This window comes from Periplaneta americana, chromosome 13 (assembly GCF_040183065.1).
Source record: "Periplaneta americana isolate PAMFEO1 chromosome 13, P.americana_PAMFEO1_priV1, whole genome shotgun sequence".
Taxonomy (NCBI): domain Eukaryota; kingdom Metazoa; phylum Arthropoda; class Insecta; order Blattodea; family Blattidae; genus Periplaneta; species Periplaneta americana.
In genome coordinates this window covers 46,351,482-46,378,510 of record NC_091129.1, presented here as the reverse complement: position 1 = coordinate 46,378,510, position 27,029 = coordinate 46,351,482, and the positions used below count along the sequence as shown (strand labels likewise).

Here is a 27,029-nt window from a genome sequence, read left to right as displayed (position 1 = left end):
CCTTAAGAGATTTTTCAGTTTTCTCGTTTTATTCTTGTCCCTAAGTTATCAGTATTGGACACCGAAGTAAATGGATGTTATGTAGAATAATGTAATTATAATAGGCTTATTTTAAGTATATGTAAAGTGATAAATTTCACTCAAATGAAAACTGTTTGAATATAGAAGTACTCATTTGTAGTAAAGTGTCGATGGGTTGTTATCAGTTTTAACAGCTAATCTTCTGAAGCGTTACAGTTAACTGCCACTAGGTTAAGAAAGGAGAGACAGATAAATGCTTAAGTTAAAATTTGTGTTACATGCATTTATTAGAGTAACCTTTCCAGTGGTCAAGTATGTCTGCGTAGATAAAGCTGAAGTATTTCACTTTAATGTGGGAGGTTATATAAAGCTGATAATATGACGTCGTTCAGTTTACCGTTACGATACAGAAATGGTGTAAACGGTTCTTTTATTTACAAAACGTGGCGGCTAAACTGTGCTGTTTGACTCATGGAGAAGACTACATTTTAGTACCGGGTGCAGAATACAACTTCCTGACGCCATGATTAATTGGAAGAAGCCCTTCGTGTGTATTTTGTGTTTATGTATTTTGAACAACAGTAAGTCTTCTGATTTCATGACACAAATTTTTAAGCTTTACTTCTATATTTTAATGTAAATAACTAAAATTGTTCTTATACATTCCGAATAAATCGTATCCGACTAATACATTTACTTACATTATTTAGAAATTAAATCCAATAGCAAAATATCGACGAAATGGTTTCTAACGGAATCGTACTCAATCTTAACTCAGTTATGCAATGGCTTCCTGCCAAAGGTCAGATTCGAACTCCAATGTATTCATAATTCATCACCATCCTCATCACAAACATTGTAATCATTTTTATCAAACTCCACACGCTCTCTGCATTGTGTAGAAGGCCTACATCTTCTATCATTTAGTCGAAATTGAGATATCACTTTCGAATATCCATTATTGTCGTATACATTTTTCATTTTCACTCTTTTCTTTACATTTAAATGAACCAAAACATATGTCTATTATTGGTTGAATATCAACTCTTAATGTATTCTTAGGAATGTCATCTCTGTGGCTTGGAGATTTTCACTAATGTCCTTAGCAAAGTGTGATAAAATATTCATTAGTTGTCAGGTGGCCAAAGGGCCAAATTATCTTTCATTGCTTTAATATAAGCATGGCAGAAAAAAGTCTATTGAATTTGTGATTGCCAACAGTTAGGAACACCTATTACAAGAAGTTCTAATCTCACCTTTCCCCCCCATGCCAAAAACATGTTATTTGTGAAAATAAGTGGAATGAAAATAGTACTATTCAATTACGCAAGCACAAAATGATAAATGTCTATCCGTTTAATTTATCACATAAAAATATGACGTCTTTCCACATTACCATTACTTCAACTAAATATTTTAAAATAGTAATCCATTCATTTTGAATAGCTATATAGTTTACATTAGCACACAAAATTTCGGCCATTTAATTCAAGTAGATTTTGAGTAAATGGTTCCTGAATTTAGAATTAATTTTTATTACTCTTTATATTTGCCATTTCTGTATTAATACAATGAAATATTATTTTTTTGTTGCCAGCTTACAACTCACGAACATTTATTTATCACACGGTGCAAAGGATATTAGTCTGTGTTGATAGAAACAGAGAAAAAAATAATTTAAATATTCATAGTTATACGCGAAAATACTCTTACCAGTACCTTTAAAATAAAGTCTCACTGTTTCGGTTTACTCCACGTCTATATTATGCATTCAAAGATAACACATAACTGCTTCAATTAACATTTATAATATGTCTTATTCAGTAGCGGCTCGTGCTTCAAGCTGAAAGTGGTACTAATGTTGCTATTATTATTATTATTATTATTATTATTATTATTATTATTATTATTATTATTATTATTGTCTTTATATTCATGTTAGTACAATAGTATATACTAAGTCCGCCAAAAAGTGTATACACACTTTGTCAAACTGTATCGAGATATTGATATTGTGAATTGATTTGATTCTTTTTAAAGATGTCTTTATTAAAAGTACCAGATCTCTTGGACTCTTGCCTTTTACAAAAATATTATTATACAAATTGAAATAGCTATAAAATAAGTTATATTAAAAACGGAGGTATTAGTTTGAATTTATGTTATGTCTCTTAGTAAAGGATTGGCATGAAGAAGTAGCTTATTCCTATATGTAGTCTGTAGATCTTGAAAGTGAGCAAACAGGAAGAGTATATGAAGTTCATTGTAGAGTTTGACATTGTTTGTGAGATAGTGTGCACCAGTGATTGTTCTGCAGACAGTTCTTTGAATTCCTTCCAGACTCTTCAGGTGACGAGGATGAGCTTGGCCCCATAGCTCACAGCAGTAGTGAATGTATGATCGGGTGACTGATGTATTCAGCAGGACTTTTGCTTTCCTTGAAGTCAGACTTTTGAAATATGGATAAAGTGCCATGTATCTTTGAAATGCTTGTCTCTTATATTTTGAATGTAATGCCTGTAAGATAAACGTTTGTCTAGAAGTATTCCAAGATACTTAACTGATTTGGTAAAAGGTATTATTTGGTTTTGAATACTCAGTTGGTCTATAATCCTGGGAAAACGTTTAGTAAAGACCATCAATTGAGACTTTTCGCCGTTGACTTTTAACCTCCATTTGGTTGAGCATTGTGTTAATATATTTAGAGCATTTTGCATGTTGACGCATGCTGCATGAATATTAAAATGTCCAGTAAATACGGCAGTGTCATCAGCATAGAGACTATGTAGGAAGTAAGGCATTGTAAACATATCCTAGACATAAATGGCATAAAGAACAGGTGCAAGAACAGATCCATGAGGAACACCTCCTTCAATGTTTCTGGAGATAGAGTCAATTGATTTCAATTACGAGTATGTTGTAGTATTGTCTTTCGCTCAACAGGTGTCGGTACTTTCATCATGATAGTAAGAAAACGAAATGGCTGGAGCACGCTTAACGCTCGAGCAGCGAAAATGCGTTCTGAAGTGGTTTATGAGGTTTGATAATGCCGTGAAGTGCAGCGTCAGTGGGGCGGGAGCACGAAACAGAATCCCCTACCTGCCTAACAATTAAACGCATTATTGACAAATTTGAGGCGCATGGAACGATTTATGATATTCACAAAGGAAGATCGGGAAGACCGCGTACAGCTTCGTCGGCTCTCGTGTTGAAAAGTTTGTTACTTCTCCACAGAAGTCTGCTACGCAACGTGCAGGTGAAGTGGGTATTAGCAGTAAAAGTATTCGACGAATTCTGAAAGCTGCTAAGTGTAAAGTTTACATCCCACGATTGCTGCACGCGATTAATGATGATGATCCTGATCGTCGAATGCAATTTTGCGAATGGTAACTGGAGACGAACAATTTGTGACGGCGATAGTGTGGTCTAATATGGCCCAGCTTAAACTTAATTTAACAGTGAATCGGCATAACTGCGTCTACTGGGCACCAGAAAATCCGCATATTCATATGGATAAGGCGGCCAATCTACCAGAGGTTCATGTGTGGTGTGGACTATCATCTAGAGGGTTAGTAGGACTCTTTTTCTTTGGTGGTACTGTCACTGGAGAAGTGTACCTCGAAATGTTACTCACATCAATTTTACCAGGTGTACGTGGGCTTTATGGAACTGATGATGAGGTCTTCTACCAACAGGACGGGACGCCCCATCTAGCCGTACGAGCTTTCCTGGATGACAATCTGCAGGGAAATGGATTGGACGAAGAGGCCCTATTGAGTTTCCCCCACGGTCGCCAGATCTAATCCGTATTGATTTTTACTTGTGGGGAACTGTGAAAGATCAAGTCTATCGACGTAAGCCGCGGACGCTGGAGGACATTCGCCAGGAGATTACAGCGGCAAGTGCAGCGATCTCCATTGAAACATTGACCGACATAACTGACGCGACCGCTCTTCGTTGCGTTATGTGTCAGGCCGCCAACGGTGAACATTCTGAACATCTAAAGTAACCATGTGTTTAACTGAAGACAGTACTACATGTGTGATTAGTATTTAAATGTAAAACAAACATATAATAAACAGTTTCCGTTCTTTAAAGAGTGTATACGGACTCTGTATACTCGCATGTTAAACACTGCCATTACGTCTTTATTCTCCGTATCAGTACAACTAAGAATGTTTGATTCTAATTGATGCAAATACGTAGAAACAATTTTTTTTAAGTTATCTCATTTTTAAAACAATTAAAATGACAAACATATTCACTTCTGAGTCTTTCAATACTAGTGAAGCTTAAAATCTCTAGGTTGTTGTGCGTCATGTCCTTTTATTCCTAATGTATCACCTAAACTGAATGTAGAGAACTGGGATATCAGAAGAGCACGTGTCCTGTTCATAATATTTATGCATATTTTCTCTATGCACCAATATTATCTATATTTTTAACACTACGTACTAATATCACTATTTCAAAAATTACGCACGGTTTAAGTAATTACTAAATTAATAAGCGCTAGCCAGAATTTATTCTTTCCACAGCTGCTAAAATTAAATGACAAGTGGAATTCTAAACGTGTGAAAAGCTTTACTCTGTAAATGGTTACCACAATATGTTACATGTCCACCGCTGTGGAGTAACAGTTCCCATGCCTGATCGTGAAACGAGCGGGCCCGGGTTCAAATCCTGGTTGAAATAAGTTGCTTAGTAGAGGTTTTTTCCGGGATTTTCCCTCGACCCATTAAGAGCAAATGCTGAGTAATTTTCGGCGCTGGACCCTGGATACATCTCGCCAGCATTATCACCTTCACCTCACGCAGACACTAAATAACCATTGTAGTTGATAAAGCATCGTAAAATAAAAAGACATGTTACATGAGGTTAGAGTTTACAATAACATCGTCACCCGCCGATCTTCGATATAGCATCGAATGCATTGTTCTTTTTTATTTCAGGCATGTCAAAACTAGCCCCTAGCTTGAAATTTCAAGTGTGTTTGAAACTTGTACCGCTGACCTTCCAAACAGTTATCTATGCAGGCTGTGAGGACCGTGAGCGAATTAGCCCCAGTGCCAGGATAAACCCATAAAACTTGTAGCATTATCATACTAGCATTTTCGAAAATTATTAATTACTTCATGATAATGGTGCTCAGACATAAATTTTGTATCATTAAGTTAATTATGTAAACCATCGTTTCTCAAAGTGTGGGTCGCGATCCCCAGGGGGATCGTGTAAGTGGTTGAGAGAGGTCGTGATATGATTTATAAAATAAGTCAAAAAGTGTCTTATTAACATTTATTCTGTATTTAGAAACACAAACATAAACAATACTGAATATAAGAATAAAGATGTTTCAGTAGTTATAAAGTAAAAAATATTTAATGCGATTAACGTGCCTGTTTTTCAGAAAGTAGCTTCTCAAACCTGGACTCACATTCCATACACACAAAGAGATATCATTTTCCATACACACAAAGAGATATCATTTTATAGTTCACTTTTGTTTTCATGGTGAACATTAACGAGAAACTCATTTTGCAAAAATACAAGGTTGCAAATATTTAAAAATTAAATAATTGCGTATTTTTGCAAGCTCGAGGTATTCTTGCATTCTTTCGGTCCAAAATTCGTCTACAGTCTACGATCTGTAAAAGAAGTATAATTTTAACATTAATTTTTAGATACATATTTAAATGAGATTTTCCTCCGTAGTTTCTGGGATTTTAACCAGTTGAACGCAACTGTCTGAAAACGGATTCACAATCTTTGTGCTAGTCGTAATTGTTTTGAGTTCTTCCGGAATGTATTCAAAAGTTGTTGATTAAAATTGTGGAAACTTAGTTGCATGTCTGCAAAAACACAGTATTAGCCTATCTTGTTTAGCGATTTTTTTCATGAGTTCTTTAATACAATGGAATGAATCAAATACCCTTTTGTCAAATGATATTGACCAGAAATCAAGTTTCTTTGTAAACCCGTAAATTTTATACCTGGCTCTTATAATGTTAACATCTTGAGCTTGCAAACTATTATTCAAAACGCGTTCAGTTCATTTTTGTGAAAGGACTGGGCTAATAGTTTTTTATCCATCGGTCTACTGATTGAGCTTATTTTCAAGTTATATACATAGTAACACAAGTATTGGCGTTGTTTTGGAATAAAATAAGCTTAAAATATGATAGAAATCTAAAATATTCACATATAATACAGGTATAAATAATGAAAATGGTCAAATTAACTAAGTCATAATCATCATTATTGGCATGACCATGGATGGGCAACTCGTGCTCCCAAAGTGCTAAAAGACCTTGAAAGAGAGAAAGGCAGACGGAGCCAGCCGCAGCAGTTACAAGTTGTTTGTAGTTTCGCTGCAAAAGCCACGGTGCGCTCTGGCAGCTCATGTAGGTGATCGTGATATCTATTCCATGATTTGCATTTCAGAATGACGCATGGTACAATAATTATAGTAATTCTAGACAGACTATACCTGAATACATAACAAAATTATATTATTTTCTAGCTCTGTAAATTAGTTTAGTACCGTACTGGAAACACAAACTGAATACAACCTTTTCAAGATGCAACAAATTTAGCTGCAACACTTATTTATTATTACATTATTTGTTAGTATTTCTTATTATATGTCTTATTTGAAACGTAGAACGCTAGAATTTACAAGTCTTTATACATTAAAGAGTATTGCTCTGTTCTCAGAAAGGTAATAGTCTGTATTCGCAAACAGTCTGTATTCGCAAACAATAACAAATTCAAGGAAGTATTTTTTACATGTAACGGCAGATGAAATAAGCTTACTTCTGAGCTCTTTCTTTACTTTGAGACCTTTTACACTTCTTTCTTGTATTAAACTCTGCCTCAAGCATATGGAAAGAAAGAGTATGTTTGAAAATTCTGACTTAGGCAACATTATGAACAGTTCGATTCCTGATTTTGCTGGAATCAGAGTGGCGTGCTGTTCTGTAGATTTATTAATTCAAGCTATAAATTTTTAGGATTTTCTATCGGTGTAAGCCAAAAACATTTCAGAAAAATTTCGATTCCTTGTCAATTGTCACTGTTTCTCCAAACTTAGCAGTGAATTCTGCTGTAGGTCTTGAAGTAGGGTCTTATATTTCGTAAGAAGAGTTTCTTATCACTCTTCAAGATAGTTTATAATCAAAGAAAGTAAAGTTGTCTATGTTCTACATGATACTACCACATTTCAAATTTATCCATAAATGTTCTTAGCTAGTCGATTATATGTCGTGCAATTCTGCAACTCGCACGCACAACGTGCTAATGATATTTTATTTCAGTCTCACCTTGATGATATCTCATTTTTACCTTTAGCTGTTCTACAGCAGATGCAGACAGTATTTCTTTACTAAAACCTTCACTGTTTATTTGTAACATAAAATGTCATGCGTAAGAAAGTGTAATAGAATACAAGCTTTACCTCTCTTCTTAATAAAAAAATTCTCTTTTTACTTGTAACTAAAGGGAAATGATCTGGGAATTATATTGTTTTTCACTTAAAACGAGCCGCCACTTACTGCGGACGCGATCGAACTTGTGTCTTGAAAGAACCGCACGCAGACAGTACAGCTAGTACAGAGTCCGTTCTACCTGCACTGAGATTGTGTTGACACTTTGAGAGCACCCACATGCATGATGGTCCTTTTAGTACGACCTTCGCCTCCCTCTCAACAGCCATCCATTCACTTCTGTTTATGGCCTTTGCTTTCCAATTCTTTATAACTATCTTTCGTAAGTCTGTCTGTACATCATCTAGCCATCGTAACCTGGGTCTGCCGACTGTCCTCTTGCCATCTAAGCATTTAATATCATTTTGGGCAAACGTGTATCGTTCATTCTGCATACATGGCTCAACCATTCAATAAGAATATTATATAAAACTTATCTCTTAACCGAGTCATATGCCTTTTTGTAATCGATGAATAACTGTTGTACTCTTCCCTCACATTCACATTTTTTCTCAAATATCTGTCGAATACAAGAAATCTAATCAATAATCATTCTATTACGCCTAAAACCACAGTGATGATCGCCAATAATTTCATCTAGGCCTACATAAGGAGTTAATCATCTCAAAGTAATATTGTCAAAATTTTATACGACGTCAATACAAGTGATATTCGTCGAAAGTTACTAAAGTTAGACTTTTTCCCTTCTTATAGATAGGTACAATTATGAAGTTCTTCCATTGTTCCGGTACAACTTCCTTTTTCCAAATAACATGCACAAGCTTATAAATTTGATTAGTTAATGAGTTTCTAGCCTCGTGTATGAATTCTGCTGGAAGTAATAAAAAGATATGTCATGTATTTCAAAATCTTATAGTTTTCTATAAATTTCTAAAAATTGTTTTGCAAACTTATACAGAGTGATTTATATAGAACTGACACATTTCCTTCATTAATTGTTTCAAAACGAATTGTGCTAGCGACAACTTATTATACCTAAAATGTAGAGGAATTTTGGGAGATTATTTACCTCTATAGCAAATGTTGAAAATGTCCTCCATCCTGCATAAGGCACAACTCAACACGTCGTTCCATGTTACTGGCCACTCGTTGGAGGACTCCGTTGTCAATAGCTTGAATCTCCTGTGTGATGTTGTGCTTCAGATCGTCCAATGTCTGGGGACGTGTGGCGTAAACCCTGTCTTTTAAGTAACCCCATAGAAAGAAGTCCGGCGTTGTCAAATCCGGAGATCTCGGTGGCCACAGGTTCCTGGAAATTATTCGGTCGTCAAAGAAACTTGCAATTAGTTCCATGGATTCATTTGATGTATGGCATGTAACGCCATCTTGCTGAAAATATCATTGACTCAGCTCTACATCGTCCAGTTGCTCAACAAACTCAAAGACAAACGTCTTAATGAATTTTTGGGTGACTGCTCCAGTCGTGCTCTTACGTCAACAACAACCGTGGGAAGCCTAGATGAACGATGCTTGCCCTTTTCACTCACCAGAGATCCAGTTGTTTCCAATTTGTTTACCAGTCCCAGTATTGTGTTTCTTTTGGGAGGATTGCGAACACCAAATTCTCTCTGGTATGCCCTTTGAGTAGCTGTAATTGAATTCGTAATCCAGTATTGCTTCACAAGGAACAGTCGCTGATTTAATGTGTACTGCATTTTCACGTTGACACAAAATGTCGAAAACAGCTGCCAACAATAGGAATAAAACATAAACATCTGCGCATCTAGTGCTGCCAACAATAGGAATAAAACATAAACATCTGCTCATCTAGTGACAAGGAATCGAAACTCCAGAACATTCTGCTTAATTTGGTGCTAAAATTGGGTCAGTGCTGCCAACAATAGGAATAAAACATAAACATCTGCGCATCTAGTGGCAAGGAATTCTGCTTAATTTGGTGCTAAAATTGGGTCATTGAATGAATTTCCAACGGAATAATTAAAGAAAGAAATGTGTCAGTTCTATATAAAGCACTCTGTATTTAATAACGCAATAAACAAATTTTCTAAAGCTTGTGTCATTTTACTCATGTAAGTTTTTTGGAAGAAAAGGTAATAATCAATGCGTTATGATGAATTACTATGGATGAATGTTGCAATATCGTTGGTCATAACATTCAATAAGAAACCACTTCTAAGTTTCCCAGTCACTGCAAAATATGTAATGTATAAGGCTTCAATTCTGTAACACACATTATTTATCTTCCTTGTTATTATCTATTGCATTTCTTTTCTTTTCTTTCTTCTTTATTTCGTTCCTTGCTCTATTATCTGTTAATTTTACTAAATTTCTTTCTGTTTTCATTAAAAATGTCTCTATTTTTCCTTTTTATATCTCTATTTCTCTTCTTTTCTTTTCCCACCTCTTCCCTCCTGTAGGCTTATCTCTTTCTTTCCTCATATTATACGAGAAAGGAATGGACAAAATGTAGGGACATTTAAGAGCAAGCCAACATTTTGCCCCTCATGTTTATTACGGTCGTTGCCATAACATCACAGAGTTCTGTGCCAGAATCATTACAGCAAATATACCCGTTCTAAAGGACCTCAAAGTAGCTACCCACCTCGCGACTCTCTGGTATGGAAGGGCATTATTTCCGACAGTTTCTACCAACTCACTGTGGCATCCTCTGGCATTCCTCCCACGAAGAATGGCTATTTTCATACACGAAAGTTGCTCTATACGGGTTACATCTATCCTGTACGGCGCACAGTGGTTCATTTTCCCAATTTCTTGGCCAAAACCTCTAGAGATGTTTGAATTAATTTGAACGTAACAAAGTTGAAACAAATGGTAAAAGTTACATAATTAAGAATTAAATATCGAGTAAATTCACATAAATAGCTATAGTATATGCTTTTTTTGAGTGGATGATCATTTCATTGCTTCTTAGGATATTCAAAGTTATAGTCTATTTTATATATATATATATATATATATATATATATATATATATATATATATAATGTATGTATAGTACAGTAATTATTTCATTCGCTAGCATCCTAGTCTGCGGAGATAAAGGAGTCATCTTTATCAGAAGCCTGAGTGGACACATCTAAATGTGTAGATGCATCTGGAGCTGACAGAAGTGACATTACATCTGCAGACAAATGCTTGAGTTCCATCCTTGGGACTTTCAATATTCTTTATGAAGTATGGTCCAACAATGCCTGCAGATCAGTTTCAGCAGACTTTTCTGTTATTTGAATGGCATTGGTATCGGAATAGCATGTCTTTTGTGCTTCTAGCACTGTTCTGTATTGCTGGAAAATGTAGGCGATGGATTTTTAGTCTCGGACCTAATCAGGTTATAATGGAATTATGTTAATTTAACTTCAACTAGGATGGACAATGCTCTGAACTTAATTTATAAGCTTTTCTGCATGTTGACGTACTGATTGGTGTTGAAAATTGTACGTCTTTTATTGCAGCAGCAGTAGTAACAATCTCTCCTGCTTCACGAAGACTCATTTGTGTGGCATATGCGACTTCTGAAGGACCTATGTTTTGTCTTAATCCCTGTGTTTTTCGTATTTTATAACGTTTACCATTTTACTAAATTCTAGTAATGGACCTTCGAATCTCTATTGCGTTTCAGCAACGCATATTGGAAAACTCGTAGATTTTCAAGCCATTTCTTATTCTGTGGTAGGAATCTTTCAACTGTCCTATTTGACCATTGCCATCTGGTTCTAAAATTATATATTAAATGTTTTAACACATTCTTTAGTTCATCGGATGATGTTGCAGGTGAATCGGTTATGATTCTAATGCGTTCTCTTAAATAATCATACTTTTCTTCAAAATTAGATGATGAACGTTCCTGTAGTATAGTAAACAATTCACGTCTAGTGAGGTTTATGTGATGACTTTCATATCCTGAAAGGAATTACAGAAATAATTCAAATTTTAATAAATTGATGAAGGATTAATATACGACACAACAATTTTTTGTGGCAACGTATTTTATAGGTAAGCAAAATGAAATAATGCACAAGAAAGCTAGAGGTTTCACCTATTCTTCGACATTGGAACCAAGTCTCTCGACATATTTCTCCTATCGTAACACGTTTCAGTACACCTCGTTCATAAAACTATTTTTTGGGCGTATAGCTACCTGCGCTCGACCGATTTCACTTCTTCATCCGAACCGAAGCGTTGTCTTCCTAGCAATTTCTTCATTGGTCCGAAGAGGTGGTGAAAGTCAGACGGTGCAAGGTCTGGACTGTAGTGTGGGTGATTGCCGCCTTAATGATGCCTCTGACATTGGGTGGTGTTGCAGCAGTCACTGGTCGGCCGGAACGTGCTTCGTCGGCGGACTTCTTCGAAGAACTTGCACCACCTGGAAATGTTGCTATGGTCCAGACAACCAAGCGCCATACACCTCCAACATTTCCCTGTGGATTTCACTCGATTTTTTTGTTTTTCGCTGCTCTTCACAAGTGAATGATGGTAGAAAACGCGTAATTTTTACTCAGTAGTTACAGCTTGTTTAGCCAGGGTGACACCCAATCGAATCATTGCTATATGTAGTGCAAAATTCAAACTAAATACCTCCCAAATTTGAACGTCCTAACCAAAATAGTATTCCGTTAAATAATTGTTGTGTGTTATTTCCCAGTCCTTCCTTGTATTACAACGCAAAGACGCAGGGCGCACTTCAAAACTAAATTCGAGCTAGTGGGCCCAGTGGCAGTTGGGGGCAGACTTTCTTTATTGGTACATGAAAAGCATCCACATAGGTATGATTTGTAATGAGTAACTTGACAGGACCTCGCAGGACAGATAACTTTTAACCTCCGTGAATCTGCCGCTTTCACATTTTCAACCACAATCAACGTGACTATATTATTAAATATCTAAATACCGTTAGTTAATTAAGTAATAAATTAAAACTATGTTCAAATATTCTACACTCCTCCAGGAATCGAATCCATGCTTCAGCTTTTATTTTGACACATATACCACTTATTTATAACACTTCAAAAACGACCTTTCTTTCACCACGCAAACTCAGCAACTGCATTGTCTAAGAGAGACGCATTTTCAGCCATGTATTTACAAGCACAGGACTGGAGATGGGAGATAAGATATACGATGTCTACATTCCCTGTCCATCCTCTTCAACTTAAGACAACAAACAATCCTCTCCTATATGTTTCAGTTTTGGGGTTTTGGCCAGGAATTCGGGAAAATCAACCACTGTGCGGCGCTATACTGACAACAGATTTAAAATTATTCTGTTCTATTACAGAGCCTTCTTGTGTTGTAGACACACACTATGACTGCATGGTTTCCGTGCGACATATGACATTTTGTGATATCAACCCTTACGTTTCAAAAAAAAAAAAAATAGTTGCCATGACTTATGCCCCAATCCTCGTATATGTTTGTTTTGTTTGTATGTTTCTTCTGACAATTACTTCCCAGCGCAAATTTGTTTCATTTCCTTTTTTGATTTTCCGGTCGTCCTACTTTTCCATTCCCTACTTTTTTTTTTCATTATTAATATTACACTTTCCTTACCTTTTTAATTATGCGTTTTTACCTTTTCTCTCATATTTTCTGTACTATTTCCCTTTCTTGTATTTTACCTTTGCTAATATTATTTGTTCTTTAATATAGTCTGTTTCCCGAATATTTCACGACTACTATTTTATTTTTCTCTTTCATTAGTTCTTTCTTTATTATTTGTAAACAAGTATTTCTTGCAATTTTTTATCTTACTAAAAGCCAAATGTCAATTTCCTATAACGACTTATTATTATGAAGTTATTAAGTTCAGCACCAGTGATCGTCTCATAGACTTTCACTGGCTATAGCAGAAGCTGTTAACTTTCCTGGTCTTATACACAGTCCTGGATCGGTTCAGGGAAGGGAAGTAGAAGTGTATTTCACCTCCTACACGAAAAGTTTCTTTATGTTTATCCTGTGTAACGAAGCGGTGAGCTCCATCATGATAATCACGTGACTACGGTATACAGGATTCCACGTTACGAAAAAAGCATTGAGCATATGGGGATATTCCATCAAATGACCAGTTGCCATAGAAACGCCTACATACCACATACCTTCTACAATGTTGTAGGCAAGGCCTATAAAACCAATGTGTTTTTCTTAACGTGGAATGCTCTTTAGGGAGCTAGCTGCGTATGTAGTTTTGCTTGTCTGGTGCCTTAACTCAATCTTGAAAGAAGACATGTCGTGAGGACCAATACAATAAAATTAAGTAATTGTTTTCTTATTTCTAACGTTTATTATTAGATAAACAGAGCTATCCAATAATACATGTTTGTTCTCTTTTCATTCCAGGTGTAAATGGAATACTCACTCCTCTCGCTTTCTATGGAGCGCCTTTGTTGCTTAGTTCTATGTTTTTTATGATTGCACCAACACCTGCAACGGTAAAATATTATATTCATATTTTTTAAATCTTAAATTTCTTCTTGCGTTCTTGCTTCTCTATTGTACCCTTCTTATGTTCTCTTCCTTCTAGTCATTTTCTTTTCATTTCCTCTTTTATATTTAGTCTTCCATTTCCATTTTTCCTTTCTTTTCATTCTTCTTCCTTTTATTACCCTTTCTTTTTTATGTACTATTTCCTTCTTTCCCCCTTCAATTTTTTTTTCTTATCATTTTGTTTCTCTGCTATCCTTCATATTCCTTTCTTTGTTTGTTTCTTTCTTCCTTTGTGCCTCTCCTTCTTTCTTCCTTTCCTTAGTTCTTTCTATTTTCCTTTTTTCTTTCTCCCTTTCTTTTCTTTGTTTTCTTCCTTTCTTTCGTCTGAAACTTATATCTTATTTTTTTCTTTTTCCTTTCACTTGTTTGTTATTGCTATATGTACTTGTTAATATTAATTGAATATAATTCCCCCCACCGCCCTCATTTTTCATATATTATTCTCCTTTTTACTACACTTCCTACTCAATAGAATAAACTATTGGGCAATGGCCAACAAAATGAAAATAAATTCTCTAAAGAGCAAAGCCGTCAGTTTTACAAGAAAAAGAAATAAAAGTATCGCATCGTATACGTTAGGGGGTGAAACCATTCCGGAAGTTAACAAATGTAAATACCTAGGAATAACATATAGCAGCGATCTCGGCTGGGAGGAACACGTTACTGACACAGCGGGAAAAGCATAGAGTGCGTTACACTTTGTGTTGAGGGTACTAAGAAAAGGCTCTGATAAATCCAAAGACATTGCATATAAGTGATTAGTTCGTCCAGTAATGGAATATGGTGTGCATATTGGGATCCTTACATATTAGACCATATTAAGACACTGGAAAAGATTCAAAAATGGGCTCTCAAGCGTTGTCGTAATAATTCACCATTAAAATGGAACACACTCACGGACAGGAGAACGCGAATTCGATTATGTACAATGTTCAAAACATATAGAGGTAAGCCTGACTGGAGAGAGAGAAAAAAAATAGGTTGCAGCCGCCAAATTACTTTTCAAGGAACAACCACTCATATAAATTGAGGGAAAGATGAAAGAGGACGGACACAGGACATTTTTCTTTTCTCAATCGTACTATCAGGGACTGGAATGTTTTACCTGCAGACTTACTAAAGGCTTTACCAACAACCTAAAATATGTTTAAAAATAGATTTAAGGACTTTACTAATAGACGGCAGTATATTATAAACACTATTTAAAGAGTGTAATTGATATTTTGTTATTTGAAGTGTTATATCTGTGAAATGTGACGTGTATAGTGTCAGTGAAGTGTGAAGTGTAAGTGAAATGTGTTTGTGTCAGTGAAGTTTTATAGTTTATAGAGGCAGTGCAAAATATTTGAACAGTGAAATGTTTTTGAAGTGTTAGTGAAATCAAGATAGAATCAGTGAAATGTGTTGTAGTTCCAGTGCAGCGAGTGAGTTGACAGCGAAATACGTGTAGTGCTGAAAGGTACTTGTGCAGGTATGAACATATCATACTCATGGGTTTTAGTTCGAACTTAGGGTTAAGATACACATTAGATGTACTTTAAATGTTATTTTAAGTGATCGTGCTTCATTTAATTTAGGATGCTCCTCGTTGCTGTTGTTATTATTATCATTAATATTAATTCTTATTAGTATTATTATTAATTTATTATTAATTGTTTTTATTAGTTGTGTTTATTATTAATTGTCATAATTAAGTGTAATTAGTTACCACTGCCACCGAGTATACACCCATTTGCAGTGTGAATACATACATACATACATACATACATACATACATACACCCACATACATACACTTTTACTTAATTTTTATTGTTCTTATTGAGACTCTCCTAATTTCTCCTCGAATCAAAATAATTAATCTTCACTTGTTCTTTATCTCTCTCTTACTTTTTCTTCTCTATAAATCTTCTCTTTTATTTTCTCTGCTTTTTCCACTTATTTATTTCTTTCTTATTTCTTAACGGTATATTATATATTCATTAAGGAGAAAAGTTTCTGTTACCCGGAACACAACATTCCATGATTGGGTCTCATGCAAGTCACACAGAGACAACAAATGAAGGAACACAAATAGCCAATTCTTATTCAGAAAATCTCAATATTTCGTGGGATAGATGCTTGTATCTAAATTGAAGAATGTTTTGGTGCAAGGAACCAACACGTACAGTACTGGAACTAAGGAGACTAAGTCATTATTGCCAAAAATGAGAAAAACTTTGCCAACAGCCCTACTATAGCTTTTCGATTTTGGTATTTTTTTCCAATACACTATTTCATGTTTAATATTATCAATTTTCAATTTTTTAAATTCTGTTTATCACAATATTAATTTATTTAAATTCAGATTAATTAACTTCAAAATCACAGAAACGTTTACTATAATACGATATTACTTATGAATGATAATTACACTGAAGTTTAAAACTTTTGTTATTGGTAAAAATCTTCCAGGAGTTTTGTTTACTGGCTCTCAGACATATTATTCTTGCTGTTTAAATACACATATTCCAAAATTTGAGGTTTCGATTGAATGTATATAGCACAAAATTTGATAAATATAAAATTCATTACTATAATATTCCATCTTATGACGAACAATTTATATTTGATATGGGCTCTTTATCTTCACGAATTTTCAATTCATTAATCAATAGTAAACAAACGAAATCAACAGAAGCATTTCCGAATGTTACAATAAAAGTAGATGTTAAGTGATATTCTTATGATTTTGCAAGAGACCTGGGACTAATCGATGAACTTGTCAAAGTAATTGTTGTCAAAATTACTTACTTACTTACAAATGGCTTTTAAGGAACCCGCAGATTCATTGCTGCTCTCACATAAACCGGCCATCGGTCCCTATCCTGAGCAATATTAATCCATTCTCTATCACCATATCCCACCTCCCTCAAATCCATTTTTATATTATGCTCTTATCTACTCCTTGGGCTTCCCAGAGGTCTTTTCTCCACTGGACTTCCAACTAACATTCTATATGCATTTCTATATTTACCTATACACGCTACATGCTCTGCCCATCTCAAACGTCTGGATTCAATATTCCTAATTATGTTAGGTGAAGAATACAATGCGTGTAGTTCTGTGTTGTGTAACTTTCTCTATTCCCTATAACTTCATCTCTCTCAGACTCAAATATTTTTCTAAGCATCTTATTCACGAACACCCTTAACCTCTGTCCCTCTCTCAAAGTGAGAGTATAATTTTCACAACCATACAGAGTAACTGGTAATGTAACTGTTTTACAAATACTAACTTTCAGCTTTTTCGAGAGCAGGCTGAATGATAAAAGCTTTTCAACCGAATAATAACAGGCTTTTCCGATATTTATTTATTTATTTAATTTTCTCTCGAGTGTCAATTATATTTGTTACTGTTGCTACAAAGTACTGGAATTTTTCCACTCTTCAAAAGATAAATTTCCAAGTTTCGTATTTTCATTTCTTACTATATACTATTGACGAGATATAATCATATATGGTACTGCATTTTTATCCAAACTTATATCATTACTTGATTCAAGTAAAATTTCGGTGTTTTCCCTAATAGTGTTGTCAGAGAGAAGCTGTATGATCAATCATACTCTATAAATGTAAAGGTAACATTATTTGTTTAATGGTAATTTTAAAAACGACAAAAACATTCCCGTTGTCCTCATTTCTGGAATATTTTTCAGATATGGATCAAAATATGTCTTAACCCAGTATGCCTGAAATAGTTTTTGCAAATTTTGTGTATTTCACTAATAATTATATTTGGTACAGTATATCATTGAAGTTCATGTATGGTGTCGAAACATTGTTGTTGTAAAAGGTTGAGCTAGAAAAAGGTGTGCTTTTAAAAGGACAATAGGCAAATGGGCATACATTTTGAGGAAGAATTGTATACGGTGCTTATATGAAAGGAAACAACGTCATTGTTGTAATTTACAATTATTATTGTTATATTTATTATTATTATTATTATTATTATTATTATTATTATTATTATTATTATGATTGTTTCTTTATTGTTATGAGTAACATTATTCTGAAGATTGATCCATTGTGGCTACATCCATTTTATACATTTTTATACTTGACATTACATACATAGTAATTAGCATTCTAGAAAATTTGAAACAGAAAGGATTTCCATATCATAACATAATACTCTTGCAACGCGATCATTTTGGTGTGATATTTAGAGAAACAATCCTTATAAATCGTGGACAACTTCTTGTGGCAAGCTCTACATCGAGTCTGTTTTCCCTGTGATATTATTATCACTGTCTACTATATACAGTCACGAAGCTTGAGTTTTGAGGGTGCTAGAAACAATAGACTGTGACGGTACTATTTTGCATTACCTGTAATGAGGCGATATTAGCGATCCTAGTGGTGAGCAACTATCTAATGTTTGCATATTTACTACGTATTGAGCTTCGCGACTGTATATACTAGACTGTGTTATTATGTGATCCATTCTGTACAACCTTGAATCCACGTTCTTCAGGTTCGATGTTCGGCCTCTATTGCTACCTCTTGTCTTATATTCGAGAAGAGACAAAGTAACCCTCAAGTTTTTCTGCATTGTATTTGTAAATCTGTCATGAATTTTGTACCGCAACATCAATCATATGTATAATCAGTGGCTAGTACCATATTCCCCTATAATTTATATGCGATAAAGACTTATATTTTGGTCACTGCAATCAACACCGCCAGTCCTTTTGTTGTATGTATAAATGGTATAGGCTGTATAACTGAAATACTTTTCTTCTCCCAGCCAGATAATCTTGTTACATGATACAGAGACTCTACTGCAGCCGCTTTGGATGCAACAGAAACAATATTATTATCATTCCATTTTGTAACAATAATTTTGTTTTCTTCCGTAACTTTTGATTCAAAGTACCCACTGGGTTTCTTTTTTATTCCATCCTTTTTCATTATGAGGGCACTTGGAAGTTCACTTTTCCCTTATTTTTCCAGTTCTTTTTAAATTTATCCTATGCAATTTTTCAAGCAGAGGTAAAATAGTAAATATATTGATAAAGAGACGTAATTTTAAAATATATGAGGTTATTCCTTTTGTCCTTTTAAAAGGACACACAAGTTTTCGTCATTGTAATGTCTCTACGAATAGATATATACTCAAATGCATTATGGTGTGATTTAATATTTATGTTTATTAAGAGTCATTTGACCTATAACAATTTATAAAATGATTTCGAACTGTAATAATATTTAGCTTTCATATCTGATTAGCGTTTCGGATGCTATAGCTAAAATAAACAAACCACTCTGAGATCAACACTTCAAACTCAACAATGACCAGAACTCACATTACCACACCTAATTAAGACCAGTAAAAGTAAAACCTGTGAAAAAGAAAATTCATTAACTGTAAAGAGGGATTTTTAAAACATTGACCACTGTCCATTTAAAAGGATAAGAAGCAGATATGGGTTAAGATGTATTTGTAGACCACAAAGTTTTCTAGAAATGTAAACTCCTACATTTCTTCGTTTAACATTCATTACTAACAAAAAGATTCTTTTCCTCTGATAATTTTATTAATATAATATGTAATTAAATATACGTTCCTGTTAAAATTCAAGAAATTGAATATAATAGGAATTGAAATTCATGACTTAAATCTCTGTTTATAGAATATAATATGATATGAGAATATTTATTTTATGTAATTAAATATACGTTACTGTTAAAATTCAAGAAATAAAATATAATAGGAATTGAAATTCATGAATTAGACCTCTGTGTATATTCTTATGTAACTAAGGGATTTCTTCATATTTCATGCTATACATTATTCTATTATCTCACAGGGTCAGTTCTTTTATAATCCATATAACCCATTGTCAAGAACAGGAAGTTTATTAAACACAGTTGCGGACAACCTCTTTGGGAATGCAATAGGACTTCTGTTCAGACCTCCACTATTCAGTAAGTATGCTTTCATTTTAATAAATAATTAATTTATAAAATACACCTTCTAATATAATTGTGTTTAGAAATAAACTAATATAGGTTCGTTTTCGGAAATCTCAACACTTTTCAGAAAAGTAGCAATTTCAAATACTGTTTCTAGTGAAAAAGTATGAACAACGTGAGAACTGTATTGAATGTTTTTGTAATCTCCACATAAGTCAATCTCGTGGCTTCAGCTTGTGATTTGCATTCACAGAAGGCAATAAAGACAATAAATGTGAGTTACACTTTTCTTTTTGATCCTGAAATGTAATATGCCATCTTTAGTTTATTATACATTTACTGGATGTACGTGACATTAGTAGATGCACAAATTATTCTATATGCGTACATATTACAGGTTAGTAAAAGCCTCAAAGTGGTTACTCTCAAACAATTCGGGGAGATTTCGACACTGTGTTTTGGGGAGATCTCGATATGTGTCGAGTTCTCCCTGATTTCGCTTGGGATCCTTCTTACTATCTCCGTCAGAATTTCTGTGTGATTGGTCTTAGGAGAGTTCGCAAGTCTTGATAGAGCTCTTTACTGCACTTTGTCCATCTATCTGTTTTTCTCTTTGTGCGTCTGCCTACATGTATAAAAGTACTCATCTTCCATTAAACCAATCTTAATTAAACTTCATATTTTAATTTTCAATGATATCGGACAAATAGGAAAATGCACAACTGTCAATGCAAACATGAAATATAAATTAGTTCGGCATATCCTTCACCTTAATTCTAAAGGTTATATGAATTAAAATTAATGACGTAAGAGATTTCACATGCTGACGTACTGCAGGATAACGTGTTTCAGTACGATCTAGTTCCAGCCAAAAAGTGATGTGAAATTCGCGTCGAAGAAGACATTACCACTTCACCAAGAACACCATAGACACTATCTATCTGTAGGCCTACAAGGATATTTAGGCTACTGATACTTTCTTTGAAGAACTGTTGTCAGTTTAGCTGCTAACACTTCCACTTGGTGGCAAAAGAGTAAGAAAACTGTAAGACTAAAAATTTCTGATAACGATAGAAAACAACCAGAAAAAAGGAATTAGGCTTTCCCACAGAAGGACGCTATCTACTGTTCGACGTGTAGAGGCTGAGAGCTAGTTCATCAAACAATCTGAACAATAAGAAATATATATTTCTCCAAGTGTAGCAAGTATTACTACAATATAATGAAAGAGAACATTCTGTTCAGTGTGTTGGAGAACAAAATTTGTGTTGTAAATGTTATGTTTTAAAGTGTTTCCTATGTTGGCCATACTATGTCGAAATCTCCCCCATTATGAGAGAAGTCAATATCGGCACCAATTTGTATTTTTTTAACAGAGTGATATAAAATGATCACATTGGCAATAGATATTTGAAATGTACGGGAAAAATGTTCATAAATATTAGGGGAAAAATTAGAATAATATTTGCATAAATTGGTTTCAAAATTAACATTTTTTTAGCGTGTCGAGATGTCCCTAAACGGTCCTATACACGATCCCTTCCACTAAAAGAACAGTTGCAGTAGCTCATTTTGGCAGCAACATATATATATATATATATATATATATATATATATCACACAATCATTAACATAATTGTATCAATTGTTTAAATTTTGCAAATATTTCACTTGGTTGCAAGTAAATTGTTTATCCAAAATTGGGAACTTCATTTTGCTTCATTCATTCACAGATAGAATTTACACTTGTAAATATATAACGCACAAACTGTAATTAATATGTGCATTGAATTACAAATGCGAATCTTAGTTCCTATTCATCAATTCAATTTTCACAGGAAAATTTATTTTTTTTAAACGGATTTTTAAATGATATAACATGTATTTTTTCTTTTGATCTTCCTTTTTATATATCATCTGCATATTATAATTTGACAATGAATAATAAAGAGATGTAAGTGGTAAATTTTTGTTCCTTACATAATTTAATGACTTTCATGATCTGAATTTTATTTTCAGTTTATTCCATAATTTTGCTATTATTGTATATAAAATAATACATTAATTAAATGTTGTTCTTTCACTAGTTAATTCGCACATACATCACAGACACCATCATCATCATCATCATCATCATCATCATCAACAACAAGTCAGATTATCTGTCCCTTGCGGGTAATTCTTAAGTTAAAAGTGGATCCGTCTTCTAGGGAATCACCCTATTTCACGCCTTCTCGGTTTTGTGAAAGTATCATTTGTCATTCTTTCATCGTTCATCAGCATCAGCTGTTCTTTCAATTTCTTCGAGTCCTAATTTATCTTGCACGTTATATACTAAGTACATACCACCAATAATTAATCAGTAATTGTTATTTAATTCCTAATCTTGTCTGCTTTTGTGCATCGTTTCCCATTCAGTAGGAAGACTGTCTGCATTTTGGTATCCTATTTTGATTCAACTTTCGTGCTTCATTTCTAAAATCCTAATAAGAAGAATAGCATTACCTGGTACATTTTATTTCCTTTATTTTTTTCTTTTCTGCCCAGTGTTCTCTTGATGGTTCCCTACTCATTCATCAATATTATCTTTAATGCATTATTGACACATTCAGTTAGTTATATAGAAGGTTAAACCAGCGAATAGGGATTATAAAGAATGGTCACTTCGCGTCGGTGCCTATGATGTAGCCGGACTGATTTCAATGACCTACAAGCCAGCTAAAGCATGGGATTCTGCTTTCTCCCTAGAGTTGGCGCTGACATCACACCAGCTAGCAGTCGACACAGCAGAAATATAACACATATAATTAATATATCTAGGCACATTATGTACTCAAATAAAATAAATTGGATCCATAAAATAATAAATCCGTCATTAAATGTAATGTCTAGACTCTAGAGTTCCTTTATAATGAGAGTTGAGACGTTGAACCCAACAACAATTAAAATATGTAATGATTTGATAGCACTCAAAATGGAAAAACAAAACTCTTACGAGAAGTAAAATCATATACCTATATTATATTATATACAAATATTAAACGAATTCGATACTTAATTTTATAATGTATTATATGATTTTATAATATAATTTATGATATCTGAAATATAAAATATTATTATTACAACTAGTTTGTCACTGAGAAATAAGGAAAAGCTGTTAACTTGAATTTATTTGAAGCAAAGCGTTACTGGATTATGCAATAAGGTAGGCGATGTTTGGATCCCGTGTCTCAACTCTATTCTCAATTATTATCTTAGCGTATGCTCGATTACACTAACCCAGGCGTCTCAAGGCCAACGCATAAAAGTTGGTATAGAGAGCAAGTATAAATAACATAGTCAGCTGAAGAGATAAGCGCAGTACCCGAAGATAGCCGATCGCTGATTAATGTTACAAGCATGAGCGAGCTAAGTTGTAACTGTCGCGGGAGAAATGCCACAAAGCTGCACTTTTGAGTTGTACTGTCACTATAGACGGTTGTTTTCGGAAGGAATTTCTTAAGTAGTTTGCAATAATAATAATAATAATAATAATAATAATAATAATAATAATAATAATAATAATAATAATAACAATAATAATACATTTATTTTCTAATTATATACTATCTATGAGTAAAAAGAAGATATCTGAAGCATGAAGAACCATACATGTTACGTAATTATTTAAGCACCAGGAACTGGCCACCTAACTCCATTATCTCCTGGCCTAGTTGACTCATAAGTGGTGCCTTGTTGGTATCACTTGTGAGGTTCAGACCTGTCTTCGAACAGTTGACCAAACAATAACAATATTTCATTTCTAATAAAGGTTTTTGGTATCGCTCTTTTTTTAAGTTTATACTATATTTAATAAAATAAAATTCAATTAAATAATAATAATAAAATTACAATAAAAACTTGTTGGTTGTTAAAGTAAGTATTCTTACGTTACGCTAATATTAATATATTAATTACAATAATAGTTAAATAATATATTTCGTAATGTTTTCAATAATTAAAAATAACCTAAACACCTTAGAAATTCACAAGCAATTATTTTAAATTAGAACTATTCAAATCTTAAATCTGATCTGAAATTCTTTTCTCAAGTCCTTCAGTATTTCATTATATTTGTTACACTGGTCTTGATTCAAATCAGGTAACAATTTTAGATTAATAAAGTGGTAACAGTTACCCAATGAAACTTGCGTCTCCCACAATTTCGCTTTCCCTATGAAAGCTTTTATTTCTTCATACATTTGCGGTAATAAGAACATTCTTTCCTCGGAGATGGACACAATGACTGACTGTTACATCGTAGCGGTTGCAGATGTCTATTCAAACGTCGCGGTCAATGACGTCATCCGGAGATACACGAACTTCTCCTGCATCTTGTTCCACTCTTACATTGAAAAAAGAGAAAGAGGAGGAAGTGCTCTGAGAAGGCCCTATTGAGACGTCTGCACTAACCTCTAGCGCTTGAAAGTGGAACTATACGCTTGCGCACAGAGAAACAAAACACAGGAAAATTCGCTCAGTGTCCATTCTTTACAATCCCTATTCGCTGGCTAAACCAGACAATCCTCGAGCATTCATTCATTTCTAAAAAAAGTTATTGCATAATGTCCGATATTTTCTCACGGACGCGGCCGTTGCAACCGGTTGTCACGCTCAGGCTGATAGTGCCAGTTTTCTTCGAATACTTAAAAACATACCACGTTAGCAGATATACTATATTGCATCAATAATGCACTTGCACAGCCGCATTTTCATTCGGTATCTGTTAAAAGAAATAAAATTGAGCTTATTGAAATAGGAACTTCATTTTCACTATCTTCATTCATCATTCATAGAATATACCTAAACTTAAAAAAAAAAAAAAAATAGGAACGCAAAGCCAACACTATTACAGGCCAAATAGGCCGAGAAGGTGGCGGAGGTTATGGATCATACGTTTACAGACAATCCACATTAATGGCGGTAGAGATGTTTAAACGCTTTTACCTCTAAGGAAACATTTCTAGTACACAATTTTGTCAGAGACAGAGTAAGTCCCTGACCACTGCGTAGCCGAAAGAATTGGATGAAGGGAGAAAGTCCATGAATTATTAGAAATCGAACTCACGACCTTCCGGGATTGCAGTGTAGTGCCTTAATCATGACGATACCGAGCGCCCCTGGTATACAAAAGTAAAAGCTCAACCGCAATGAAATTTGATAAAACAGAAGAAATAACAACAGGGATAAATCTCTTCATATCATTAGCTGAATATATTCTCGTCTGCGAACAAAAATACTTGATAAATGTAAGACAATAACTGAAATTGTTAAACCCATTAAAGAGTAACCCTTTAAGCAAACTTATGTCCACATTTTAAAATTCTAAAATTAGTGCACTGCAGAATTCCTTCGGTTCCGGAACGTGTTCATGGACCATGCATGTTTTCCAGCTATTTTGCGCTATTTGATAATGACGTCTAAACGATGAAATTTTTATTTCATAATTTTTACTGGAGTTGTTGGAAGTGCAATCCACCTGCATTCACACAGTCCAAAAATCGTTCCATAACACTTTCATTCAGATATACGTGTAGAAGTTCTCCTTTTGAAATTATTCTCATTCTTTTCATAATACTAATAATAATTTTGCCGAGTGAAACATAATTTGTTTTTACTTTTTATTCTCCAAATTAAATAAATACATGTCTTAAAATGTTGTGAAATGTCCCCTGAGCACGAGTATGTATCTTTCTGGGTGTGCTAGAGTCATTTTTGTATGTAAAAAGCAATGTTTATTTCTATTCTTGTAATAAATTATTATTATTATTATTATTATTATTATTATTATTATTATTTAGATATGTCATGTTTTTCAATGTTATGGGTTGGGAGTAGTATCAGGAGTACTATAACTGTAGGAGTATTATAGAAATAAATATATGGAAAGAGGTAATAAAATAGGAAATTTAGGAGCGAAGCGAAAAGAAAGAGATAAATATGTAAATAAACAGAGGATAAAAAAAAAATAAGTGATGTAAGTGTTGTAAAATAGAGTAAACGGAAAAGTCAGCAAGTAATGTAGGAGAAAATAGCGGGAAAACAATGATTAAGAGTAGGTAGGATTTGAGGGTAGAGAAGAAAATAAATAAATAACGCAAATTATTAAGGAAGGAATATGCAATATTTAATAGGTGAGCGAGAAATGGAAGGGAGACAGTCTAGGTAGGGGGGAGAGAATAGAAGAGGATAGAGGGGAAAGGACATATAGCACCAGAGCATTAGAAAGTAATCAAGAAATTCTCGGCAAAGAATACATTAATAGAAAAGAGTTATATGTATTAAAGGGATGGTGGATCGAAAAACAGATATGTGAAGGTCCACCATAACTGTGAATTGTAAAGTTGAATGACAATAAATATCATATCATATCATATCATATCATATCATATCATATCATATCATATCATATCATATCATATCATATCATATCATATCATATCATATCATATCATATCATATCATATCATATCATATCATATCATATCATATCATATCATATCATATCATATCATATCATATCATATCATATCATATCATATCATATCATATCATATCATATCATATCATATCATATTATTATTATTATTATTATTATTATTATTATTATTATTATTATTATTATTATTATTTACGTAGTCATTTTGCTGCAAAGAACAATAAATACTGAGCCACAGGAAATGATTATCGATTAATACATGAAATTCCGTTGCATTGTGAAAAAAATGACCTACGCTGTACTGTAACTGCAAGTAGAATAACAAGGCACTTACCATGCCATGGAATCTTTGGAATTAATCAGGAATATTATTGACGACACTATATTCTCTAAATATATGTGGCCCGCATTATCCCCAGACTTTACAATGAGTGATTATAATTTATGAGGGAACCTAAAATCATTACAGTCTACAGGAATAACTCCCTTCCTACTATAGACGAACCTAAAGAAGCAATATAACAATAGAAATAATTACAAGAATTTCAGGAGCACAACTTTTACTTATAGTAATTAAATTTATTTTCGAAAGGCATCGGGGTTGTGT

General features: G+C 33.8%; 1 protein-coding gene across 1 annotated transcript in view; it reads left to right on the top strand.

The window, feature by feature from the left end:
• The first annotated feature begins 468 nt into the window (after positions 1 to 468).
• The window catches only part of LOC138711846 (uncharacterized), a 39,250-nt gene continuing 12,689 nt past the window's right edge, over positions 469 to 27,029 (top strand). Inside the window, exons 1-3 of the mRNA XM_069843108.1 lie at positions 469 to 602; positions 13,839 to 13,930; positions 19,836 to 19,953. Of these exons, the coding sequence (XP_069699209.1) occupies positions 545 to 602; positions 13,839 to 13,930; positions 19,836 to 19,953 (268 nt within the window). The 5' untranslated portion in view covers positions 469 to 544. The remainder of the gene's footprint in view (positions 603 to 13,838; positions 13,931 to 19,835; positions 19,954 to 27,029) is intronic.